The sequence below is a fragment of the Chiloscyllium plagiosum genome, unplaced genomic scaffold (assembly GCF_037043375.1).
Source record: "Chiloscyllium plagiosum isolate Xiang-an unplaced genomic scaffold, Cpla_swu_hap1 HiC_scaffold_40, whole genome shotgun sequence".
Classification (NCBI taxonomy): domain Eukaryota; kingdom Metazoa; phylum Chordata; class Chondrichthyes; order Orectolobiformes; family Hemiscylliidae; genus Chiloscyllium; species Chiloscyllium plagiosum.
Window position 1 is genome coordinate 19,308,877 of NW_028270178.1, and position 24,656 is coordinate 19,333,532.

General features: G+C 41.2%; 1 protein-coding gene across 3 annotated transcripts; it reads left to right on the forward strand.

Annotated features, from left to right (window-relative positions):
• Window positions 1-288: 288 nt before the first annotated feature.
• LOC122544087 (uncharacterized) lies at window positions 289-24,400 on the forward strand. 3 transcript variants are annotated; one of them, XM_087981567.1, is made up of 6 exons: window positions 289-460; window positions 9,397-9,504; window positions 12,197-12,379; window positions 22,501-22,608; window positions 23,306-23,476; window positions 23,797-24,400. In XM_087981567.1, exons 2-6 carry the CDS (start codon window positions 9,408-9,410, stop codon window positions 23,844-23,846), a joined length of 609 nt encoding a protein of 202 aa, XP_087837693.1. In that variant the 5' UTR covers window positions 289-460; window positions 9,397-9,407; the 3' UTR covers window positions 23,847-24,400. The 3 variants fall into 3 exon arrangements, with proteins under 3 accessions (XP_087837693.1, XP_043539043.2, XP_087837694.1); XM_043683108.2 differs by lacking the exon at window positions 23,797-24,400 and having other exon boundaries at window positions 23,306-23,786; XM_087981568.1 differs by lacking the exons at window positions 289-460; window positions 9,397-9,504; window positions 23,797-24,400 and adding an exon at window positions 11,733-11,761 and having other exon boundaries at window positions 23,306-23,786.
• The last annotated feature ends 256 nt before the right edge of the window (window positions 24,401-24,656 follow it).

Genomic DNA, 24,656 nt, shown 5'->3' on the forward strand with positions numbered 1-24,656 from the left:
TTTTCTAAATCCCATTTCTTGCTCTGGAGCTGAATGCTAAATTTGACCAATGTCACTGTTACTGTATTCTGAACTTTGTTCCACTCGATAATCATTTACTAATTGTATTTTATTGCACAGTACTGGACCCAAAGCAGCCTGATCCCTGCTTGTGAGTGATGTAGGTAATTTTCTCTATGCTGTCAGCTGCATTGCAAATTGAGGAGATGATTGAAATGTTGTCAAAGGCTTCCATAACGTATTTCCATTACATATAAAGAGTGTATGCATTTTTTCTTTTACGTTTTATTGAGTTTTGCAAGATCCAGATAAAACTCAGTACCCGGAAGTTAATGCTTTAGATTTTTTTCGCTCATCTGGTTGAAGGTCATCTTTATGATTATGTTTTCGCATATCCTGTTTAAGCCAAGGTAATGGTGAGAGGGGATCTTTTACAAGAAATCAGACACTTCAACATAAGGTAAGTCCCGGATTGTATTCTGCGAAGTTCCTTTCTTTAAATGCACATTATGGAAGCAGCACTAATATTTATTGCCATTGTTTTTTTTTCTCAGAATTTGGCAGGTTTTGGTCTTCATTGTAGTATTAAACAGAGAATTGTTAACGTTTATTTAGGAAGAAAATACACTGATGACGTTACCAATGCAACTTAAGGTTAAAACCTCTTACTGTCGGTTTAATCCTGAAATTAAACAGTGCCAAAAAGAAATAGACGTAATGGGTCAGTTATATCATGTTTATTTAAAATAGATACATGGCCTGTCGAGGCACTGGTCTCTTTGCTTTGCTGATTGTTTGATTCAGCTGCTTTCATTTGCTTTAAATGCAAATGAATAGCAGGAGCTGTGCACAATATGAACTTGAAACAGTGCGGTATGGGCCCAGGTGAAACATTACCCTCTAGAATTGAAAGATACATTTTTTGTTTTCAATAATTATGATGGTAGGAAATAGAAAACGTAGATTTGCACGGAGATCTGGCGCCATTTTGCATATCAGTCTGCAGTCAGCTTCCCGGGTTGTACAATCCTCTCAGTGACAGTCAGTGAAGAACAACAGAATCCAGGAAACTCCGCTGTATGGCTCAGGGTTCATGGTAAATGTTTCATTCTCGCACAGTTGGAAACTAATACCTGCAGCTCACAAAGCTCCCACTTAAAGAAGATGAGGATAACATATTCCAAATGAAGGCTTTGATAAGGTGAGGTCGCGTCACTCATGTAGATCTGAAGATTACCAGATTACCATGGAAAGTACTTCATATCAGAGCAGAACCAGGTCATTGTCAGGCACACAGACGGAATGTGCAAATAGATTTACATGTGAACTCACAACTCCCAACCTGGGAATCCGAAGCTGTACCTAGCCATTCTAGTAAAATTCTTCAGAATCAGCTGAGCAGGATCTCCGGTTTGTGCACTTACAACTGCAGTTGAATCCCATGATCCGATCAGAATAATTGTGAATCAAACTGGAACATCGTTTGGTTTTCTCAACCCATTAAATTTACAACGGCAGAAAGAGATTTCAGGAATCTGGAGAGGAAGGGTTCTGAAGGAATTGACACAAATAGAAAAAGTTTCTGGGAGTAGAGAAGGTTACAGAGAGAGAGTAGTGGTCCGATCTGGAGCAGTTGCAAGGACTGGAGTTTGTTTTACAATGAGAAACAGTACACGTAATAGGAAGCTACAGAAGTTTCAAACCTAGAATGGATTTAAGGTTACCGGGGATGAAGTTGTGTAATAGCCAATAGAAGTTTGAGTTGCAAAAAAATCATTCCCCAAGTCACCAATCACATTACAGCCAAATCACGTTGTTGAAACGAGCTCTATTGGGGAAGGGAATGCAACTGTCCCTGCATTAACTGCTTTTGCTGGAAGCTTGTTTCAGATACATCCCATCCTTTTTGTGAAAACGTTTCCCCTCAGGTCCCTTTTATATCTTTCTCTTCTCATCTTAACATTATTCGGTCCAGGTTTGAAGTCCCATATTCTGGGAAAAAGACTTTTACTGTTCACCTTATCTATGTCTCTCTTAGTTTATAAACCACCATTAGATCATCCATCAACCTCATACATAGAACATAGAACATAGAACAAGACAGCACAGAACAGGCCCTTCGGCCCACGATGTTGTGCCGAACATTTGTCCAAGCTTAAGCACACATCCATGTACCTATCCAATTGCCACTTAAAGTTCGCCAATGATTCTGACTCTGTCACTCCCACAGGCAGCGCATTCCATGCCCCCACCACTCTCTGGGTAAATAACCTACCCTTGACATCTCCCCTACACCTTCCACCCTTCACCTTAAATTTATGTCCCCTTGTAACATTCTGTTGTACCCGAGGAAAAAGTTTCTGATTGTCTACTCTATCTATTCCCCTGATCATCTCATAAATCTCTATCAAGTCACCCCTCATCCTTCTCCGTTCCAATGAGAAATTGCATAGCACACTCACCCTATCCTCGTACGACCTATTCTCCATTCCAGGCAACATCCTGGTAAATCTTGTCTGCACCCTCTCCAAAGCTTCCACATCTTTCCTAAAGTGAGGCGACCAGGACTGCACACAGTACTCCAAATGTGGCCTAACCAAAGTCCTGTACAGCTGTAACATCACTTCACGACTCTTGAAATCAATCCCTCTGCTAATGAACGCTAATACACCATAGGCCTACTTACAAGCTCAAAGATCTATGAACATGCACCCCAAGATCCCTCTGTTCCTCCAACTTACTAAGAACCCTACCGTTAACCCTGTATTCCGCATTCTTATTTGTCCTTCCAAAATGGACAACCTCACACTTGGCAGGGTTGAACTCCATCTGCCACTCCTCAGCCCAGCTCTGCATCATATGTAAGTCCCTTTGTAGCCGACAACAGCCCTCCTCACTATCCACAACTCCACCAATCTTCATTTCATCTGCAAATTTACTGACCCACCCTTCGACTCCCTCTTCCAAGTCATTAATAAAAATTACAAACAGCAGAGGACCCAGAACTGATCCCTGTGGAACTCCACTTGTAACTGGGCTCCAGGCTGAATATTTACCATCTACCACCACTCTCTAACTTCGACCGGTTAGAAAGTTTTCTATGCAACTGGCCAAGTTTCCCTCTATCCCATGCCTCCTGACTTTCCGCATAAGCCTACCGTGGGGAACCTTATCAAATGCCTTACTAAAATCCATGTATACTGCATCCACTGCTCTACCTTCATCCACATGCTTGGTCACCTCCTCCAATGAAAAATGTCCAGGTCTCTACTGCCGCTCGTTAAATCTGAAACTTTCCATTATGGACAATATCCTTTTCGATCTTTTCTGCATCATCTCCCGTTTAATAAAAATATCAGAATTACTCTAAAAGTGGCGTCACCAAAGTCCTGTATAACTGCAACATGATGTCCGAGCTCTATACTCAATAATCTGAACAATGAAGGCATGTGTGTTAAACGCCTTCTTAACTGCACAGTCTACCTGCAATGCAACTTTTAATGCACCTGAATCCCCGGATCCCTCTGTTGGCATCACTCCCTGATTCTTACGATTAGCTATGTAAGTCCTGCCTTCGTTCATTTAACCAAAATGCAACAACTCGAATTTATCTAAATTAAACTCCCAGCAAGGGACCTACAAATTACTTGCGAAGCTTTAGGGTGTAGGTTTGCTCGCTGAACTGTAGGTTTGATACCCAGACGTTTCATTATCAGGCTAGGTAACATAATCAGTGGTGACCTCCAAGTGAAGCGAAGATGTTGTCTCCTGCTTTCTATTTATATATTTCTCCTGGATGGGGTTCCTGGGGTTTGTGGTGATATCATTTCCTGTTAGTTTTCTGAGGGGTTGATAGATGGCATCTAGATCTATGTGTTTGTTTATGGCGTTGTGATTGGAGTAGCCAGACCTCTAGGAATTCTCTGGCATGTCTGCCTAGCCTGTCCCAGGATTGATGTGTTGTCCCAGTCGAAATGGTGTTTTTTTTTTCATCCGTGTCTAGGGCTACGAGGGAGAGAGGATCGTGTCTTTTTGTGGCTAGCTGGTGTTCGTGTATCCTGGTGGCTAACTTTCTTCCTGTTTGTCCTACGTAGCGTTTGTCGCAGTCCTTGCATGGAATTTTGTAGATGACGTTGGTTTTGTCCATGGGTTGTACTAAGTCTTTTAAGCCATAAACAAACACATAGATCTAGATGCTATCTATCAATCTCTCAGAAAATGAACAGGAAATGACATCACCCCATCCCCAGGAACTCCATTCAGGAGAAAGATATAAATAGAAAGCAGGAGACAACAGCTTCGCTTCACTTGGAGGTCGCCACTGATGATGTTACCTAGCCTGGTAATGAAACGTCTGGATATCAAACCTACAGCTCAGCGAGCAAACCTACACCTTAAACCTCAACCTGAGCGACAAACCTTCACAAACCTTGCAAAAAATACTTCCAGAGCTTTCCACAAAGTTCTGAGATGCACATGGTCAAGTCCTCGGGATATTTCCAACATTATGCGTTTCATGAAGTCCAGCATCTCCTCTTCTGTAATATGGACACTTTTCAATTTATCACTATTTATGTCTCCAAGTTCTCGAGCTTCCACATCCTTCACCGCAGTAAAATACTGATGCTTTTCTCCTACGGCTGCAAACGTAGATGGCCTTGTTAATTTTAGGGACCCTATTCTCTGTGAAGTTTCTCTTTTATCATTACTGTGTTTGTAGACTCCCTTCGAATTGTTCTTAAACCTGTTTTCCAAAGCTTTCGAATGTTCCCTTGTTTGCCCTCTAGAACTCCAATATTCCTTATGCTCATTGACAAACTCACTTCAGCACTACTGTCTATGTCTACCATTTACCTCCTTTTTATTCACAAGAGCCTCAATTTCTCTAGTCATTCCGCATCTCCTACAACTAGCAGCCTGTCATTCACTCTAACAAGAACATACTGTTCATGAGCGCTCAGCCATCTCGTTTTTGAAGGATTCTTATTTTTCAATCGTCCATTTATCTGTGAATATCCGCTCCCAAACAATTGTAGAAAGTTCTTGCCCGATCCCGGTCAAAATTGACTTACTATAATGTAGAACTTTAACTTTTTAGATCAGGTCTATCCTTAACTAATAGAATTATGATCTCTGACCTGAAAGTGTTGCCCCACTGACACCTCAATCACCTTCACTGCCTTATTTCCCAATAAAGGTGTTAGAAAAAAGGTTGGTAAATGTGTATCCATTATTTAAGACAGGTGGCAAGGAAAAGTCAGCAAATTATCGATAGATGAGAGTGTGGGATGTTTAACCTTTTGGTTGTGATTAACGAGATTTGCATATATTTGGAAAGGCAAGAACTGATTATGGACAGTCAACATGGTTTTGTATGTGGGAGGTCGTGTTTCACTGATTTAAGTTTTTTGAAGAAGTGTCAAAAGAGATTGGTAAATGGGGAATGGTGGACGTAGTCTACTTGGATTTCAGAGACGTTTTTCATAAATTTTCGCAATGTTGACTGATTAACAAGATTCAACCACACGGGATCCAAGGAGAGATATCTATCTGGATATAAAATTGACTTGAAAGTAGGTGACAGAGGATGATAAGAGGGAAAAGATTTAAGAGGGATCTCAGGGACAACCTTTTCACGCAGACAATGATGCATGTGTGGAATGAGCTATCGAAGGAAGTTAAAACTCACACAGCACCAGGTTATAGTCCAGCAGATTTATTTGTAAGCACTAGCTTTTGGAGATCTGCTCCTTCTTCAGGTGGTTGTGAAGCAGGACCAGAAGACACAGAACTTAAAGAAAAAGATTACAGTGATATGAAGTAAAATGATATATTTAGCAAACCTGAACTGTTATTATGTAATTCATGTTTCATAATGGGTTACAGGTTTTGGTTCATTAATATGTAATTCCCAGAACTTCTTTTAAGGCACATTCTCAAAATAACTTAAGTGTTTATTTAAAAAATGCAGACATCTCAGCTTAGACAATACATTAAAGGTGAGATTAGAGTCTGACTGTATCCCAATCTTAAATTAGATTGCTTCCCTTTCCAAAGTGGAATTTGCAAAATATTATATGGATTAACTGACTGCATTGACTGCTTAGATGTTGTGCATTCTTTGAGCAAAATAGAATGCATCTGTAAATATATTTCTGCAAATACACGTTTGTGGGGTAAATTTGTATGTGTGTGTGTGTGCAAGGGAGAGAGAGGGAGAGAGGAGAGAGAGAGCATGTGAGTGTGAGTGCGCATGAGACATTGTGTGTTTGCGTCTGTGCAAGCTTGGCAAAGTGTGTGTCAGTGTCACTGGGTATAAGCATGTGAGGAGTGCGTGTGTGGGGTATGTGCATGTGCGTGCATGTGTGTGAGAGAGTGCAGACACTATGACAACGGATGAATGGACACCGCATAAAAATCATCAGACAGGGTGTTCCCTCCCAGTCGAGGAGCACTTCTGTGGTGAGGGACATTCGGCCTCTGATCTTCGCATGACCATCCACCAAGACGGACTTTGGGACAGGTCACAACGCAAACTGGCCGAAAAGAGGATGACATCAACCGGTATCTTGCATGCATGTCACACTACAGGTGACACCTCTGCAGTATAATCTCTCCCTCTCTCACACACACACATACACACATGCAAACACATTCTTACATCCTCACACACTGACGCTCTCTCACATACATACATCCCCCACACTCACGCCCACACATGCAGCCTTTCACAAGCTTATGCACCATCACACTCTCTCACACACACACTTTACCAAGCTTGCACACACACACAATAGTACTCTCTCACCTGCACTCACACTCTTACACACTCACTCACATGCGCACACCTCTATCTCTCCTTCAGCCACGCAAACAAATAAGGAACATGTCAAGGAGTAATGGAAGTATTACAGTGTTTCAAATTTTCGTCGAGAGTAAATATGTCAATGTTAGAAAGAAGCTGCTTCACGCAAATTGTATTAAAGAAGTTTAAACTCAAGACAGTGTCAGTTAATGCACAAGCAGCACCCAGCAATCTCCTTCTTCTGGACTCTGTGAAGATCACTCACGCACACAGGCAGTCACAGCTTGGTCGCTCTCTTCTATGGACTTGAGAATGCAGTGCTGGAAAAACACAGCAGGTGTGGCAGCATGAAAATCAACGTTTTGGTCAGAAGCCCTTCATCAGGACTGACGCTGTGAGCCGAGGTGGTGGTGAGATAAATGGGAGGGGGTGGGGCGGGTGGAAGTCTAGCTGAGAGCGCAATTGGTGGATGGACGTGGGCTAATGGTGATATCTCAGAGGGGAGTTTGGAGCCGATAGGTGAGAAGGAAGATGGACAGGTAGGGCAGGTTATGAGGGTGGTACTGAGTTGGAAGATTGAAAGTGGGATAAAGTGGGGGGAGGGGAATGAGGAAACTGGTGAAATCCACATTGATGCCTTGGGGTTGGGGGAGTCCTAAGGTGGAAGATGATGCATTCGTCCTCCAGGCGTCAGGTGGTTATGGAGTGGCGATGGAGGAGACCCAGGGTCTGCATGACCTTGGCAGAGTGGAAGGGGGAATTGACGTTTTCGGCCACTGGGCAGTGGGGTTGGTTGGCGCTGGTCTCTGAAGTGCTCTGCCAGCATGAGTCCTGTCTGCCCAATGTAGAGGAGTCTGCATGTAGAGGAGCAAAAGATACAGTAAATGACATGTGTGTATTGCAGGTGAAATATTGATGGATGCAGAAGGCTCCTTTGGGGCCTTGGATGGAGAAGTGCATGTGCAGGTTTTGCGAATCCTGAGGTGGCAGCGGAAGGTGCTGGGAGGGATGAGTGAGTTGCTGGATAGTGTTGACCTGAGGGAGTCGTGGATAAATTGTCTTTATGGAAAACGGTTGGGGGTGGGGAGGGTAATAAATATGTTGTGGTGGAGTCTTTTTGTAGGTGGCGAAAATGGTGGAGGCTGATGCAATGTATATGGATTTTAGTGGGGTAGAAGAGAGGAACGAGAGGATTTAGTCCTTTCTGTGGTTGGAGGGGTGGTGTTCAAAGGCGGAGTTGCGGAAAGTGGATGAGTGGTGCTAGATGGCATCATCAACAACGTGGATATGGAAATTGCGGTCTTTAAAGAAGGAGCCCATCTGGGACGTTCTATGGTGGAACTGGTCCTCATGGGAGCAGATGCGGTGGAGGTGGAGGAATTGGGAATATGGGACAGCATTTTTGGAGGAGGCAGGTGAGGGGAGGTTTAGTCCAGGAAGCTGTTGGAGCTGGCGGGTTTGTAGAAAATGTCAACGTTGAGTCAGTCACCATTGGTGGAGGTGTGGAGGACAAGGAAGGGGAAGGAGATGTCTGAAATTGTCCAAGTGGAATGTTTTGGTCAAGTTGATGAACTGTTTGGAGCAGGAAGTGACACCGATACAGTCATCAGTGAAGTGGAGGAAAAGGAGGGAAATACAGCTGGTGTAACTGTGGAAGATGGATAGTTCCACGTAACAAACAAACAGACAGGCATTGCTGGGGCCCACGAGGGTGCTCACGGCAACCCCATTTGCCTGGAGGAAATGGGGGCATTTAAAAGAAAAATGATCGAGGGTGAGGACCAGAAGAGCCAAACGAATGAGTTTCAGTGGAAGAGTATTGGCGGGGACGTCAATCGAGGAAGAAACCGAAGCCTTGAAGGTCCTCGTCATGGCGATTGGAGATGAATAGGGACTGGAAGTCCATGGTGAAAATGAAGCATTGAGGGCCAGAGAAAGGAAAGTCTTTTTGTAACTGGCACACACGCGCGCGCGCACACACACACACACACACACACACATACACCAGCAACTGTAATTATTCCAAATATTCAGGGATGATGGGTCGTGCTTCTACTCATCCTATAAGAAACGTTTGCTAATATTGAGGCACATCATTGAATGTTGAGCTGTTTCATCTCCACTCTTACTAAAATACATGATTCTGAAGGGAATAATCAGGATGAATGCTAATAAGATTAGGAGCGAGAGTGATGATAAAATTAACAAAGCGGTATGAAGTTAGGCAATAAGCATTTTTTTCTTTAAGATGATTGAATTTTCTTTCCCACAGTCAGGTGGTTCCTGTGGCATGGAATACTTTGTGGGCTTTGCTGTGTTTGTTTACCGAAATGGAAAAGTATTCAAGTATTTTGGGAAACGGTGCTTGAGAAAATAATAATATCAGCTATGGTCTTACTGAATAGTCCTCTCTTGGTCTTGAGCTGACATATAGAGAATTCCCTGCTGAGAGTCTAGTGGAATTGGAATATATTCTGACATTGTACGTGAACTGAAAGAAATTGAATTCCAAGCATCAGTAACATTTGGAAAATGCTCAGTTTATTTGAACACCAAATAGTACAGTTCATAACATACTGTATAATTTACAGAAATCAAAAGAATGGAGTCGGACATTAGCGCTTTCCTCTGGTTCATGTTTGCAGTATCATCATGCATTGCGACAGAAACAGACATTGGGATTTCCAACAATGAAAAAGGTAAAACCACACTTTTGCTGAAGATGTAGCTGAAATCTATTTCAAAGCATCCAAAAATGCAAATGTCCAAAATCATGAAGATAATTGCAAATATCTGTAATGCCTTTTTAAATGATTCTACCTTACAGCTAATTTGGCGAATGCATTGTTTCTTCCTGGATGATTTTCTTTACAGAAGCTAACATTTCGTAGATATTTCTCACTTTCAAAATCCTTCTTTGTGTCTGTGGTAGCAGTGGTGGGTGGATGCGGGTGATTCCAGAACGTAGGTGAGTCCAAGCCCTAAAGTTATTGAACTCGATATTGAGTCCAGAAGGTTGCAGGGTCCCCAACCAGAAAATGAAGCATTGCTTTTCCAGCTTGTGCTGGACTTCGCTGGAGCCTGACACAGAGATATTGACCAGGTAACAGGGTGGTGCGTTGGAACGGCAGGCGGTTGGAAGTTGAAGGGTATTTTTACATGCAGAACTTAGGTGTTCTACAAAGGGCTAATCCAGTCTACGCTTCGTTTCCCTTATGTAGAGGAAAGCACATTTTGAGCAGCGAATGCAGTAGTCTCGATTCCGAGAACTGCTTCACCTCAAAAATATGTTTGGGCCCTGAGATACTGAAGAGGAAGGAGGTAAATAGTTATGTGTTGCACCTTTGGCATTTGCAGGAGAAGGTGTTGTGGAGCTTTGGATGGGTATTGGAAGTGAAGGGGGAGTGGTCTAAGGTGTCCCAGAAGGACCAGCCCTGTGGAAGGCAGACAAAGGAGGGGAGGGGGATCTGTGTCACATGGTGACATCTTGCTGGTGGTGGAAGAAATGGTGGCTGATGGTCTTCTGGATGTGGATGCTGTTAGGATAATAGGTAAGGACAAGTGGAAGCCTGTCACTGTTGTGGGAACGACGTGGGGAGGGGGCAATGGGAGAAGTATGGGAGATGCGTCGGACCTGGTTGGGAACACAGTCAACAACAGTGTTGGGGAATCCTCGTTTGACAATTCGGAGGCTTCCTTTTCTATGTTGTCCACATCAGAACATATGCGATGGAGATGGGGAACTAGGAAAATGGAATAGAGACTCTACAGAAAGCAGGATGCAAGGATGCACATGTTCCTCTCCTTGTCATTTTCCCAACAGGATGCTATTAGTCCATGTACACCTTACCCCCTTCCCCCATCTATTCTCTGCATAAAAACTGACATTTTGCTAGCTACTGTTTGTTCTGCGGATGGGTCACAAGACGTAAAATGCTAACTCTGTTCACGTATGCCGCCAAACCTGTTGGTTTTCTCCAGCAATTTCTCTTTCTCTTAAAGTTTGATTCCTCTTTCCTGGGGCAATCAATGTTATGCACATTCATGGTCTAGCGGTGTTGCTGCCTTTTAATTCTATAAGCAGTGTTTGGGAATATTAAACGCATATCAGTTTAATGTTTGGAGGTTTCACCCTCAGTCTTATTAAAAGCACATGATTCCGAAGAGAAACGACAGAATCAATAAGATGTTTAAACTCTTTAGATGTTCTGAATTTATGATAAACTCGACACTGCAGCATAAGATTATTTTCTTCAAGACGATTGAATTTTGTTCACCAGCGGAAATTGGATCCTGTACCATGAAATATGTTCAGAGATTTGCTGTGCTTATTTATCAGACAGAAAACTAGTCAAGCAATTTGTGAAATGGAGCTTGAGGAAATAATAATGTCAGCTAATGTCTTATTGAATAGCGCTCTGTTGATCTTGACATGACAAATAGAGATATCAATGCTGACAGACCTTTGGTATTAGAATATACTGAATGTGGATATTGTGGGAGAATTAAAATAACGAGAATTCAGTGCATTAATAACATTTAGGAAATGCTCAGATGATTAATATTTGAAAACCAACAATGAAGCCATGCTCCATAATCTGAAGTAAACAAAATAATTAAGTGTGAAATGAGGGAATTCCTCTGGATCACGTTTGAAGCACTGTTATGAACAGAAAGAGATCTTGCCACTTCCAGTGTTGAAAAATGGAAAACTACTCATTTGATGAAGAATAGATGACATATTTTTCACACCATTCAATACTGCAAATATTCGAAAGCGTGAAGGTGATTGCAATGACAAGGAACACAGTTCTTATCGATGACTCTATCTTGAAGCTAATTTGACAAACACATAATTTCATCCTGTATGCTTTTGTTTACAGAAGTTAACATTCACGTAAACATCCTCACTTCTGAAATTTTCGTTAGCGAATGCAATTCCAAAATATATGGAAGGTAAACCAGGTTGAAGTTTTCTTGAAAATATCATGTTATTTTGGGATGTAGTGTTACATTTCTGGACAAATGTGTTTAACTATGCATCATCTTTTCCTTGCTGAAAATTTGTTTCTGCATCTCTCTGTGTGTATTTTTCTTTAGTTAGGATCTTTCAATCTCTCTATGTGTAGGGCTGTTTCCAAGACGCCACGGATTTCTCAATATTACAGATGCAAATCCAATTCTGAAATATAAAGAAACTTCTGCCTCCCAATCGACCCATTGTTCTGTATAATTGTTGCAAAGGGACTCCGAGATATTAAATCAAACCTGGAATCTGAGCTCGTTCAAGGTCTGGGATAAAATGAACAGATGAATCAGTCTGAATTAAATGTAAAAGTAAAATAAACTAGATGGATGGCTACTGATTGAATGACGTTCTATGTTTTACAGGACCTGAAGCTACTGCAGGAAAGGGTGAAGTCAACATCATTTTGATGCTTGTTATCATAGCATCTTACATACCTACAGCAATACGCTCTGAGGAACATTACTATTCAAAGCAAAAAGGACATCACAGAATTGCTTCTGAAGAAGATCCATTGCAATACCCTTTGCAAACAAATGATGTTAAAGGTACAGTGAATAAGAGAAGCATTAATTTTTTTCTCAAACTGTTTATAATCCTAAGCATCATTTCGATAATTAACAGGAATCAAAAGATAGTCTATTTTGAGTATGCTCCTTTGCTCTTCTGTTTAACAGAATGTATCTATTTTTTCCTCTTAACAAATGAGGCACGCACTCACGTTTTACATTGAAATTTACATATAGAGGTACGTCAGCGTTGATTAGTTTTGTTGAGTGTGCAATTTCTATTCGACACTGGTGAGAAAGTAGCAGGCTATGATATAATTTCGAAGTTGCAGTTTTGTGATTTATGCAATTCTTCAGTCTGACATTAAATTTACATGCATGTATGTCAACAAGTTCCGAAATAAGAAATGAAATATATTTGAGATTGTTTCTTTAGTTTTTTGTTCTGTTTTTATTTGTTGTAGGACATGAGCTTCACTGGCTGGCCATCATTTATTACCCACCCCTTGTTGAATTTAACAAGATGGTGGTGAGGTGCCTCCTTGCACACTGCAGTCCACCTGTTGTGGATTAACGACAATACCGTAGGGGAGGGAATTCCAGGATTCTGATCCAAAGAGAGTGCACAGGATGATGACATATGTCCAAGTCAGGATGGTCAGTGGCTTGGAAGTGAACTTGAAGTTTTTGTTGTTTCCATATATCTGTTGCTCTCATCCATTTAAATGGAAATAGTTTGCAGTTCAGAAGATATTATCTGAGGATCTTTGGTTAATTTCTATGGTGCATCTTGGAAATAGTATGTACTTCTGCTTCTGAGCATTAGTGGTGGAAGGAGTGGATGCTTATGGATGTGGTGCGAATCATGTGAGCTGCTTTGGTCTGGATGGTGTAAATTTTCTTGAGTGTTATTGGGACTGAACTCATCCAAGCAAGTGGCGAATATCTTATCACACTCCAGATTTGTGACATTTAGATGGTGGACAGGTTTTGGAGACTCAGGAGGTGAGTTACATACTGCAGTATTTCTAGCCACTAAACTATTCTTTTAGCCATTGTGTTTATGTGGTGATTTTCTGATTAGTGATAACGATCAAATATTTGATAGCAGAGGATTAAGTGATACAACACCATCGAATGTCAAAGGACAGTGTCGAGATTGACGAGATTTGTGATGGCCATAGCCTGGCATTTGTTTGGCACAAATGTCACTTGCCACCTGTTAGCCCAAGCCTGAATATTTTCCAGATCTTTTGTGCATTTGGTCATAGACTGCTTCAGTGTGTGAGAAGTTGTGAATGGTGTTGAACATTGCACAATAATCGGCAAACAGCCCCACTTCCTACCATATTATGTAAGAAAGGGCGTGAAAAGGCAGGTGAAGTTGGTTTAGTATAGGATACTACCCTGAGATACCTTTGAGTGATGTAAATACAGATGTAAACGATATTCTGAAAGATAAGTGTCAAAATGTAAAGTGCTGAACGTGTTCTCATTACTCCCATAAAAAATACTCCAATTGGGGTACTGTTTTAAACAAGAATGAGAGTCATGGGTTACTTTCTGCAAACTGTAATGCAATTGGTGTGCAGGAATTCTAAGGCAAAATAGAAATAATTGCTGAATTTATTGCTTACAAGTACGTCAGAAACCATTTAAACTAGAATTTTTTAAAAGTTTTATTACCTAAATCTATTTGAGATGATTAATTTTCAATAAATGTAAGCAATGGCTGCAGGAGCATTTATAGTTTCAATTCAATCCATTTGAGTTCGCTCTTTGCTTTCTAATCAGAAAACGAAATCAGGAAAGAAATGCTGTAAGGGAAATCAAGTTCAAATGCTTAGAATGCAAAATCAGCGTAGATCCTGATGACTGGGGAAAGATACAAAAAAACAAACAGCCACAATCTATTTAAAGGAATTATGAAAGAAAAATTGCCACTGACTTCAAAATGATAAGAAATTTTATATTTACATAAAACAAGATGAGGAGCAATCTTGTCTCATTAGGGAATGACAGTGCGGTATTTTAATGACTATGGGGAAAGGACAGACATGTTGAACAATTCATTTCCTCATTATTTACAATTTAAAAATGCCATTTTGTGAAATATGAATTATCTTCCTCAGTTCGTCAATCACAAAGACAATGATAGGTCAAGCTATTTAGCAGCACGTGGAAGTTGTAGATATTGGTTCGCTTACAACATTTGAAAAAACACTTGGAGATGTATATGAATAGAAAAGGTTCTGAGGTATATGAGCTGAACGCAGGTGAATGGGATTGGTTTAATTTGTGAAACGAGTTGGATCATAGCGTCTGTTTCTGTGCTGTATAATCATATGACTGTAACTGTTAATCATATGTCAGATCTGCGTAACATTTTATTTCTCCCCCTCTAACGCGATATAAGAAACTATCAATGAGGTTCCTTCGATTTTTACATTGAATATAAATGTGATTAAAGCGTTGTTATGTTCCGACCCAGCATCAGGTCGTGAAATGTATGTGCAGAAGATACAAGGCAAAGTGACAGGAAACATCAAATATTTATCTCAGGAATAGTAAGGGAAGGATAACCAGTAAGACATGTTTATTCCACGAAAATACTGATTATATTTGGGTTCCATGGCAATCAGCTTTCATACACATTCTTTTTAAGTTACCTGTATAGTATTGAATGTGTGGACCAATTCAGAAAATTGGAAACAATACAGAAATGATGCGTTAGTTTATAATGAAAATTTCTGTCTGCAGGACGTGTTTCAGCCAGTTAAACCATAAGACCATATGACATAGGAGCAGAATTTAGGACATGCCACCATCGAGTTTGTTCTGCAATTCAATCATGGCTGATAGGTTTCAGAAACCCATTCTGCTGCTTTCTCCCTATAACCCTTAATCCCCTTGATCCTCGAGTACTAATCTACCTCAGTCTTAAACATACTCAATGACCTGGCCTCCACAGCCTTATGTGGCAGTGAACAGATTCCATAGATTCACCACTGTCAGGATGAAGAAGTTTCTCTATATCTCCCTTCTACTTTCTCTATAAGGCTCTACCCTCGGCTTCTGTTCTCGGCTCTCAATGGAAAAGTCTTCCCAACATTCACGCTGTCCAAGTCATTTAGTATTCTACAAGTTTCAATTAGATTCCTCCTCCCCATATCCTTCTAAACTCCATGGTATATAACCAAGAATCCTCAAAGGTTCCTCGTATGTCAAGCATTTCATTCCTGTGACCATTCTCGTGAAATTCTTCTAAACACAGTCCGGGTTCAGTGCATCCTTCCTCAAATATAGGGCCCAAAACTACACTCAATGGTCCAAATTTGTTCTGACCAGAGCCTTATAGAGTTTCAGAAGTACATGCTTGCTTTTATTTTCATGCCCTCCAAAATTAAATTCCATCATTACATTTGCCTTCCTAACTACTGATTCAACATGTAAGATTACCGTGAGAGAATCTTGGACCAAAACTCCAAAGTCTCTTTGCACGTCCGACATCTGACTTCTCCCCATTTAGAAAATGGTCCATGCTTCTATTCTACTTACAAAGTGCATGACCTCACACTTTCCCACGTTGTCCTCCATCTGCCACTTTTTTAACCTACTCTCTTGACCTGTCTGAACCCTTCTGCAAACTCTCCGCCTCTCCAATACTACCAGTTTCCCCACCCATATTTGTATCATCTGCAAAAACCCAGCCTGAATGCCGTCAGTTCCTAATCTAGATCATTAATGTATGAAGTGAAACGTTGTGGTCCCAACACTGAGCCTTGCGGAACACCGTTTGGCACTGGCTGTCATCCTCGGAACGATCCTCTTTTCCTCCACTGCCATTGTTCTACCAGACAGGAAAGCTTCTATCCAGTCTGGTACCTCGTCTCTGAACGATTGCCCTTATCTTACTCAGTAGTCTTCGGTGTGGCACCTTGTCAAAGGCCTGCTTAAAGTACAATAGATAGCATCCATTAGTTCAACTTAGTCTTAACTGCTATTTACTTCGTCAAATAATTCTAGCACATTTCTCAGGCATGACCGCTCCTTGATGAAACCATGCTGATTTTGCCCTACTTTATCATACAATTCCAAGTTTTTAGAAATCTCACCCTTGACAATGGATTCCAGGATCTTACCCACAACTGAAATTAGGCTGATGGGTCTGTAATTCTCCGTCTTTTGCCTCACTCCATTTTTAAACAGGGGTGCCATTTCCAGTCCTCCAAGACCCTCCCTGACTCTAGCGATTACTGAAAGGTCACCACTAACACCTCTACTATGTCTTCAGCTATATCGCTTAGAACTCTGGTTTGTAGTCCATCTGGTCCAGCTGATTTATCCACCTTCAGGCCATCAAGTTTTTGTAACACATTCTCCATGATAATGGCCATAATACTCAGCTCTGCTCCCTCACTCTCTTCATGTTTTTGGATATTACTCATGTCTTGCATCGTGAAGACTGATGTGAAGTTATTATTCAGTTCCTCCACCGTTTCTTGTTGCTGACTACTATCTCTCCACTTTCATTATCCAGTGGTCTAATATCCGCTTTTGCTTCCCTTTTGCCCTATATGTATCTAAAGAAACTCTTACAGTCTTCTTTTGTATTATTGGTTCACTTACCCTCACGGTTAAACGTCTCCCGTCCTTTTTTGTTGCGTTCTGTTGGCCTGTATAAGCTTCACAATCCGTTTGTTTTTCGCTGCCCTTCGCCACACTACATGATTTCTCTTTTGCGTGCATGCTATCCTTGACTTTCTTAGTCAGCTATGGTTGCTTCATCCACCCTGCGCAATGTGATTTTTTTTTGCCTCAGGATGAATCTCTGCTGTGTCTCCTGGACCTCCTGCCACTGCAGTTCCAATTTCTTTCCTGCCAGGTTGCTTTCCCAGTTAATTCTGCCCAGCTCCTCCCTCATGCCTCTGTACTTGCCTTTATTTATCTGTAACACCCCTACCACTGATTCTGTTTTCTCCCTCTCAATATGCAAAGTAAATTCAATTATATTATGGTCACTAACTTCTCAGGGTTCCTTCAACTCTAGCACCTTTATCAATTATGCCTCATTGCCCAACAATGAATCTAGTATTGCCTGTTCTGTAAGACCATAAGACGTAAGACCATAAGACATAGTAGCAGAAATGAGGCATTCAACCTGTCGATTGTGCTTCACCATTCAATCATGTTTTTGAAACCCATTCTCCCGCATTATCCAAGTAAGCTGGTGCCTGGTGCTATGATATTGTGGCCATAACAGAGATATGGGTTTCTCAGGGGCAGGAGTGGTTGCTGGATGTTCGAGGGTTTCGAGCATTTAAATAGAATAGGGAGGGGGGAAGGGGAGGGGGTGTAGCACTACTAATCAGAGAGGGTATCACACCTACAGAAGCTTCTATTGTCGATGAAGATCTGCCTACCGAGTCATTATGGGTGGAAATTAGGAACAGCAAGGGGGCAGTCACCTCATTAGGGGTTTACGACAGGCCCCCCAAGAGCAACAGGGAGATTGAAGAAAGCATAGGTCGGCAGATTTTGGAAAAGTGTGGACGTAGTAGGGTTGTTGTAATGGGTGACTTTAACTTTCCCAATATTGATTGGAACATTCTTCAAGCAGAAGATTTGAATGGAGCTGTTTTTGTAAGGTGTGTTCAGGAGGGTTTCCTAACTCAGTACGTTTACAGGCCGACGAGGAGAGAGGCCATTCTAGACTTGGTGCTCGGAAACGAGCCGGGGCAGGTATCAGATCTTCCGGTGGGAGAGCATTTTGGTGATAAGTGACCACAACTACCTCACATTCTACATAGCTATGGAGACGGAGAGGATTAGGCAAAATGGGAGGATATTTAATTGGGGAAGAGGAAACTATGATGCTGTTAGGAAGCATGGACTAAGAGCAATTGTTCCATGGTAGAGGCACTATAGACATGTGGACACAGTTCAAGGAACAGTTGTTGCGAGTGATGAATAAATATGTCCCTCTGAGACAGGCAAGAAGTGGTAAGATAAAGGAACCTTGGATGACGAGAACGGTGGAGAGTCTCATCAAAAGGAAGAAGGTAGCTTACATAAGGTGGAGGAAGCTAGGGTCAAGCTCAGCTCTAGAGGATTACAGGCAGGCGAGGAAGGTGCTCAAAAATGGTCTGCGGAGAGCCAGGAGGCGGCATGAGAAAGGCTTGGCAAAGTGGATTATGGAGAACACAAAGGCATTTCATACTTATGTGAGGAATTAGAGAATGGTCAAAGAAAGAGCAGGGCCGAACAGGGATAGCGTAGGGAACTTGTGTCTGGAGTCTGTGGAAGTAGGGGAAGCCCTAAATGATTTTTTTGCTTCTGTCTTTACAAAGGAAATTAACTTTGTAGTGAATTAAACCTTTGAAGAGCATGCTGGACTGGATAGAGATTGAGGAAGCTGATGTACTGAACATTTTGACAAACATTAAAATTGACAAGTCGCCAGGCCCGGACCAGATTTGTTCTCGGCTGCTTTGGGAAACGAGAAATGCAATTGCTTCGCCACTTGCGAAGATCTTTTCATCTCGCTCACCACTGGAGTCGTACCTGAGGACTGGAGAGAGGCAAAGGTAGTTCCTCTCTTCAAGAAAGAAAACAGGGAATTTCCCGGCAATTACAGACCAGTAAGTCTCACGTCTGTTGTCTGCAAAGTGTTAGGAAGGATTCTAAGTGATAGGGTTTATGACCATCTGGAAGAGCATGACTTGATTAAGTGCAGTCAACACGGCTTTGTGAGGGGCAGGTCATGCCTCACAAACCTTATCGAGTTCTTTGAGGATGTGACTCGAAACGTTGATGAGTGTCGAGCTGTAGATGTAGTGTATATGGACTTCAGGAAGGGAATTTATAAGGTTTCTCTTGGTAAGCTCATTCAGAAGGTCAGGAGGAATAGGATACAGAGGAAGTTAGCTGTCTGGATACAGAATTGGCTGGCCAACAAAAGACAGCGAGTGGTAGTAGAAGGAAAGTATCCTGCATTGCAGTTAGTGGTGAGTGGTTTTCCACATGGCGCTGTCCTTGGGCCTCTACTGTTTGTAATTTTTATTAATGATTTGGATGAAGGGATTGAAGGATGGGTCAGCAAGTTTGCAGACGACACAAAGGTTGGAGGTGTTGTTGACAGTATAGAGGGCTGTTATAGGCTGCAGCGGGAAATTTACAGGATGCAGAGATGGGCTGAGAGGTGGCAGATGGAGTTCATCCTGGATAAATGCGACGTAATGCATTTTGGAAGGTCGAATTTGAAAGCTGAGTGCAGGATTAAGGATAGGATTCTTAGCAGTGTGGACGAACAGAGGGATATCGATGTGCAGCTACATAGATCCCTTAAAATTGCCACCCAAGTGGATAGGTTGGTAAAAAAGCATATGGTGTTTTGGCTTTCATTAACAGGGGGATTGAGTTTAACTGTCGTGAGATCTTGTTGCAGCTCTATAAAACTTTGATTCGACCGCACTTAGAATACTGCGTCCAAGTCTGGTTGCCCTATTATAGGAAAGATGTAGATGCTTTGGAGAGGGTTCAGAGGAGGTTTACCAGGATGCTCCCTGGACTCGAGGGCTTACCTTATGAAGAGAGGTTGACTGAGCTCGGACGTTTTTCATTGGAGAAAAGGAGGAGGAGAGGGGACCTAATTGAGGTATACAAGATAATGAGAGGCATAGATAGAGTCGATAGCCAGAGACAATTTCCCAGGGCAGAAATGGCTAACACGAGGGGTCATGGTTTTAAGCTGGTTGGAGGAAAGTATAGAAGGGATGTCAGAGGCGGGTTCTTTACACAGAGAGTTGTGAGAGCATGGAATGCGTTGCCAGCAGCAGTTGTGGAGGCAGGGTCATTGGGAACATTTAAGAGACTGCTGGGCATGCATAGGTCACAGAAATTTGAGGGTGCATACATGAGGATCAATGGTCGGCACAGCATCGTGGGCTGACGGGCCTGTTCTGTGCTATATTGTTCTATGTTCTATGTTCTAACCCTGGATCCTCTTGACACTCAAGAACTCTATTTCAATCATACATATACTCAGTGACCTGCCTTCCACAGCCTTTTTTGGAATTCAGAATAGCCGTCACAAATGTCATGTATTGCGCAACATTACATCCTAACTCATGTAAATAATTTCTGAACTCTCTCCAAGTTGGTAATATTGTTCCTACAACAGGTCGACCAGATTAAGCCTCACCAACGTCCTGTACAGTGCAAAATGACTGCCCTGTACTCAATGGTTCAGCTCCGAAGGCAAGCATGCTTCACTACCATGTCTACATGTGATACAACTTTCAATGAACTATGTACATAAATATCAAGGCTGTCTGTTCAACAACAATCCCCAGAGCCCTACTATTAACTCTGTAACTCCTGCCAGTGTTTTTCTTACCAAAACGCAGCACCTTGCTTTCATCTAAATAAAACTCCAACTGCCACATCCGGCTTATTTGCCCAATTGATCAAGCCCCCTTTTTAATCTAAGATTACTCTCCTCATTTTCTACTGGACCAGTGAGATTGGTGTTATCCACAAACTTACGAAACATGCTTCTGATTTTCTCATCTAAATAATTCATATAAATAACAGATTACAGTGGACCCCACACCAACATCTGCAGCACACCACTCATCACAGGCCTCCAGTCGGAAAAATACAACTCTCCCTGTTCTCTTTCATCTCCTTTGTCACATCCTCCAAAAACTCAACCAAATTTGTGAGGCACGATTTCCTTATTCATTCCTTGCCTCACTACCTGTAGGTAAATCCTGTCTCTCAGCAACCCCTCCTTCAACTAATCCACCACTGACATTGGACGTCAATAATCCCCTGTCTTCTCCTTTCTTTCTTAAAGGCACAACATTAGCTACCCTCCAGTCTTCCAAACCCATGGTTGTCGATGACACAAATGTCTCTACTCTGGGTCGCACAATTTCTTCCCTAGCGCCCACAATGTCCTGGATACACATGATCGCTTTATGTCACCTTTGTCGAGATCTAACATGATTTCTGAAAACATCAATCTAATAGCTTCTTAGTCCTCTACTAGGCAATGAGACCAGCCCACAGTTTTCCAATCTTTCTTTACAACTGACCTGCTTTAACATATCTTGCAGTGTCTAATTTTTATTTGAGATTGGTTGACTTGAGATGTATCAGCAAGGGCCAATACCTGATACTCTTACACGAGACGAGTGATACTCATGTTGAACGACTTCATTTTGGTTTGTTCTGGACCAGTCTAGACCACCTCAAAACATTTCAAGCAAGTAGCTCGGACCCTAAATTGGATCAATGTTTTAAGCAGGTGTATGGTGGATATTCCAGGCGTGATACAGCTGGAATACCCACTTAATTTTAAACAAACCAGAATGTATTCACAAGTATGACTCTATGATTACCGAATGAAAAACAAACAAGAGAACAGAATACAGAATAACTTAACTGATCCGAATACTCAACAGATTATCCCAACTTAATGATGCTGTACCAAATTTCTGCAACAATCTCCATAAACACAGCCTCAGCAAAAAAAAAAAGAAGTGAAATCAATTACAGCGTATTACAGGAGTGATAGAGATGGCAGCGATATTCAGCATGAACATCCTATTCCATGTAGATGTTTCTTGGACCAGCTGCCTCAAAACTGACCGCCTGAGTTCAGTGATCCGCCAGACCGCTGAAACCCAAACCAAACCAGAGCAGATGTGAGCTGGAAGGACTGGCCACTCCCCTTCCATTGAGCAAGTATTTTCCTTAAACCACTTGAAAGCATTTTGTCTGAGGCTGTATCTGTTAACTGTGATTAAATTAACTTAGCAACCCTTCACACATAAAACTTACACAATTGCTGCTTTTTGCACATCGCTGAAAAAAGAGCCAAGGACAGCATAACCTTGTTAAAGGAGTAGCATTATTACAGATTTATTAAAAATGTTTTGTTCCAGACAAGTAGGTTGTATCAGTGGGGTTAAAGCATAAATATTGTTTGTTGTGATTTATCCACGATTAAGTTTGTGATGCTTCAAATTTTGTAAAACTGGCATCGTGGACAAATGAAATAACTGAAACTCAAGGCATCAGTAACATTTGGAAAATGCTCGGATGATAAACGTTTGAATAGCACCACTAATGTCATGTTCTACAATTTACAGCAATCAAGGCAATGAAGTGGATAATGGGAGCTTCTCTCTACCTCACAATCGCAGCTCTTTTATGCTTAGGAACAGAAATCGATTTTGCAACTTCAAACAATGAGAAAGGTAGATCACTCTTTAGATGAAGACGTATTTGAGATATTTTTCACATCATTAGCACTGGAAATATTCAAATTGCAATAACAAGGAATGCCTTTTTAGCGATGATTCTATCTTTATTCAAGATTGACAAGCACATATTTTCATCCTGCATGTTTTTGTTTACACAAACTAACATTCACGTAAAAATTTCTCATTTTCAAAATTCTTTTTATGTAATTCAATTTTAAAATATGTGGAAAAAAAACAGATTAAAATGTTCTTCAAAATTTCTTGCTGTTTTCAGATTTGATATTAAATGACTGTATAAATGTGTTTAACAATGCATGTTCTTTTCCTCATGGACATTTTTTTCTGTATGTCTACGTGTGTGTTTTCATTAGATAAAAGTTCTCGATGGTGCAAGTGTTTAAATACTGTGTCTATATGTAGGGCTATTTCTGTGAACACAAGGGTTTCTCAACATTACGGGCATGCTTCCTACAAAGCAAGTTCTGAAATCTAAAGGAGCTTATGCTTCCCAATCCATCCATGATTATGCATAACAATTGGAAATTGACTTTGAAGGCATTGAATAAAACCTGGAATCTGAGCTCGTTGAAGTTCCAGGCATAAGAAAAATGAATCAATCTCAATTAAATGCAAAATTGAAATAAGCTACATGAATAACAACTGACAGAAAAATGTTCCATTTTTTATATAGGACAGGACGCTACTGTGGGAAAGGGTGACGTAAACATCATTTGTTTGATTATTATCATCGTAAATTTCATGCTCGTTGAGATTTGTCACTATTCAAAGCAAACACGAAATCACAGAAACTATTGTGAAGAAATGCCATTCCAACAATCCTGGCAAAGACATGAAGCTGAAGGTACAAATAGTGAAATAAGGGCAATATTAACTTTTCTCAATCTGTTTATTCTCCGAAGCCGCCTTTACATAACAAACTGGCAGCTAAAATCTGGTCTATTTTGAGTACATGTGGTACAATTATTCCCAAACCTTGTTTGACAGCATGTATATTTGCCTCATGAAAAAGGCACCACCGAAGTTTTTCCACATTTACAGTTACATAAAATGGGACATCATCATTGATTAGATTTTGCTTAGTGTATCATTTCTATTCTCGATTGCTGAAAAAGTAACAAAGTATGATATAACTTTGAAGTTGTAATTTTATGGTTCTTACAGTTGTTCAGATTGACAGTAATTTTGCAACCACTTATGCCAACATGTTATGAGGAAAGAATTGAACCACATTTGAGTGATGTGAATATTTGCATAACAATTATTCTGAAAGACAACTGTCAACATATAAATCGCTAAAAATATTGACACTGGGAAAAAAATCCTATTGGAGTAAACAAAGATGACAATCAGAACATTACTTCCTGCAAAACTGCAATGCGATTGGATTGCTGGAATTGCAAGGCAAGAAAAACTAATTGCTGAAATAATTGCTTACAAATATCTCAGAGACTGGACGTAAGTTTGCTTGCTGAGCTGGAAGGTTCGTTACAGATGTTTCACCACCCTATTATGTATCATCATCAGTGAGCCTCCAGAAGAAGCACTTGTGGTATGGTCCGCATTTTCGATATGTGTTTAGGTTTCGTCGGGTTGGTGGCGTCATTTCCTGTGGTGACGTCATTTTCCGTGGTGATGTCTCTTCCTCTTCTTTTTCTCAAGAGATGGTAACTGAGTTCCAATTCAATGTGTTTGTTGATAGAGTTCCGGCTGGAATACCATGCTTCCACGAATTCTCACGTGAGTCTCTGTTTGGTTTCTCCGAGGATGGATGTCATGTCCCTGTCGAAGTGGTGTCCTTTCTCATCTGTTTGTAACGATACTAGTGGGAGTGGGTCATGTCTTTTTGTGGCTAGTTGATGTTCATATATCTTGGTATCACTTTTTCTGCTTGCTCGTCCAATTTAGTGTTTGTTACAGGTCTTCCGAGTTATTTGCTAAATGACATTGGTTCTGCTTATTGTCTGTATAACGGCTTTCAAATACATTAGCTGCTGTTTTAGTGTGTTGGTGGGTTTGTGGCC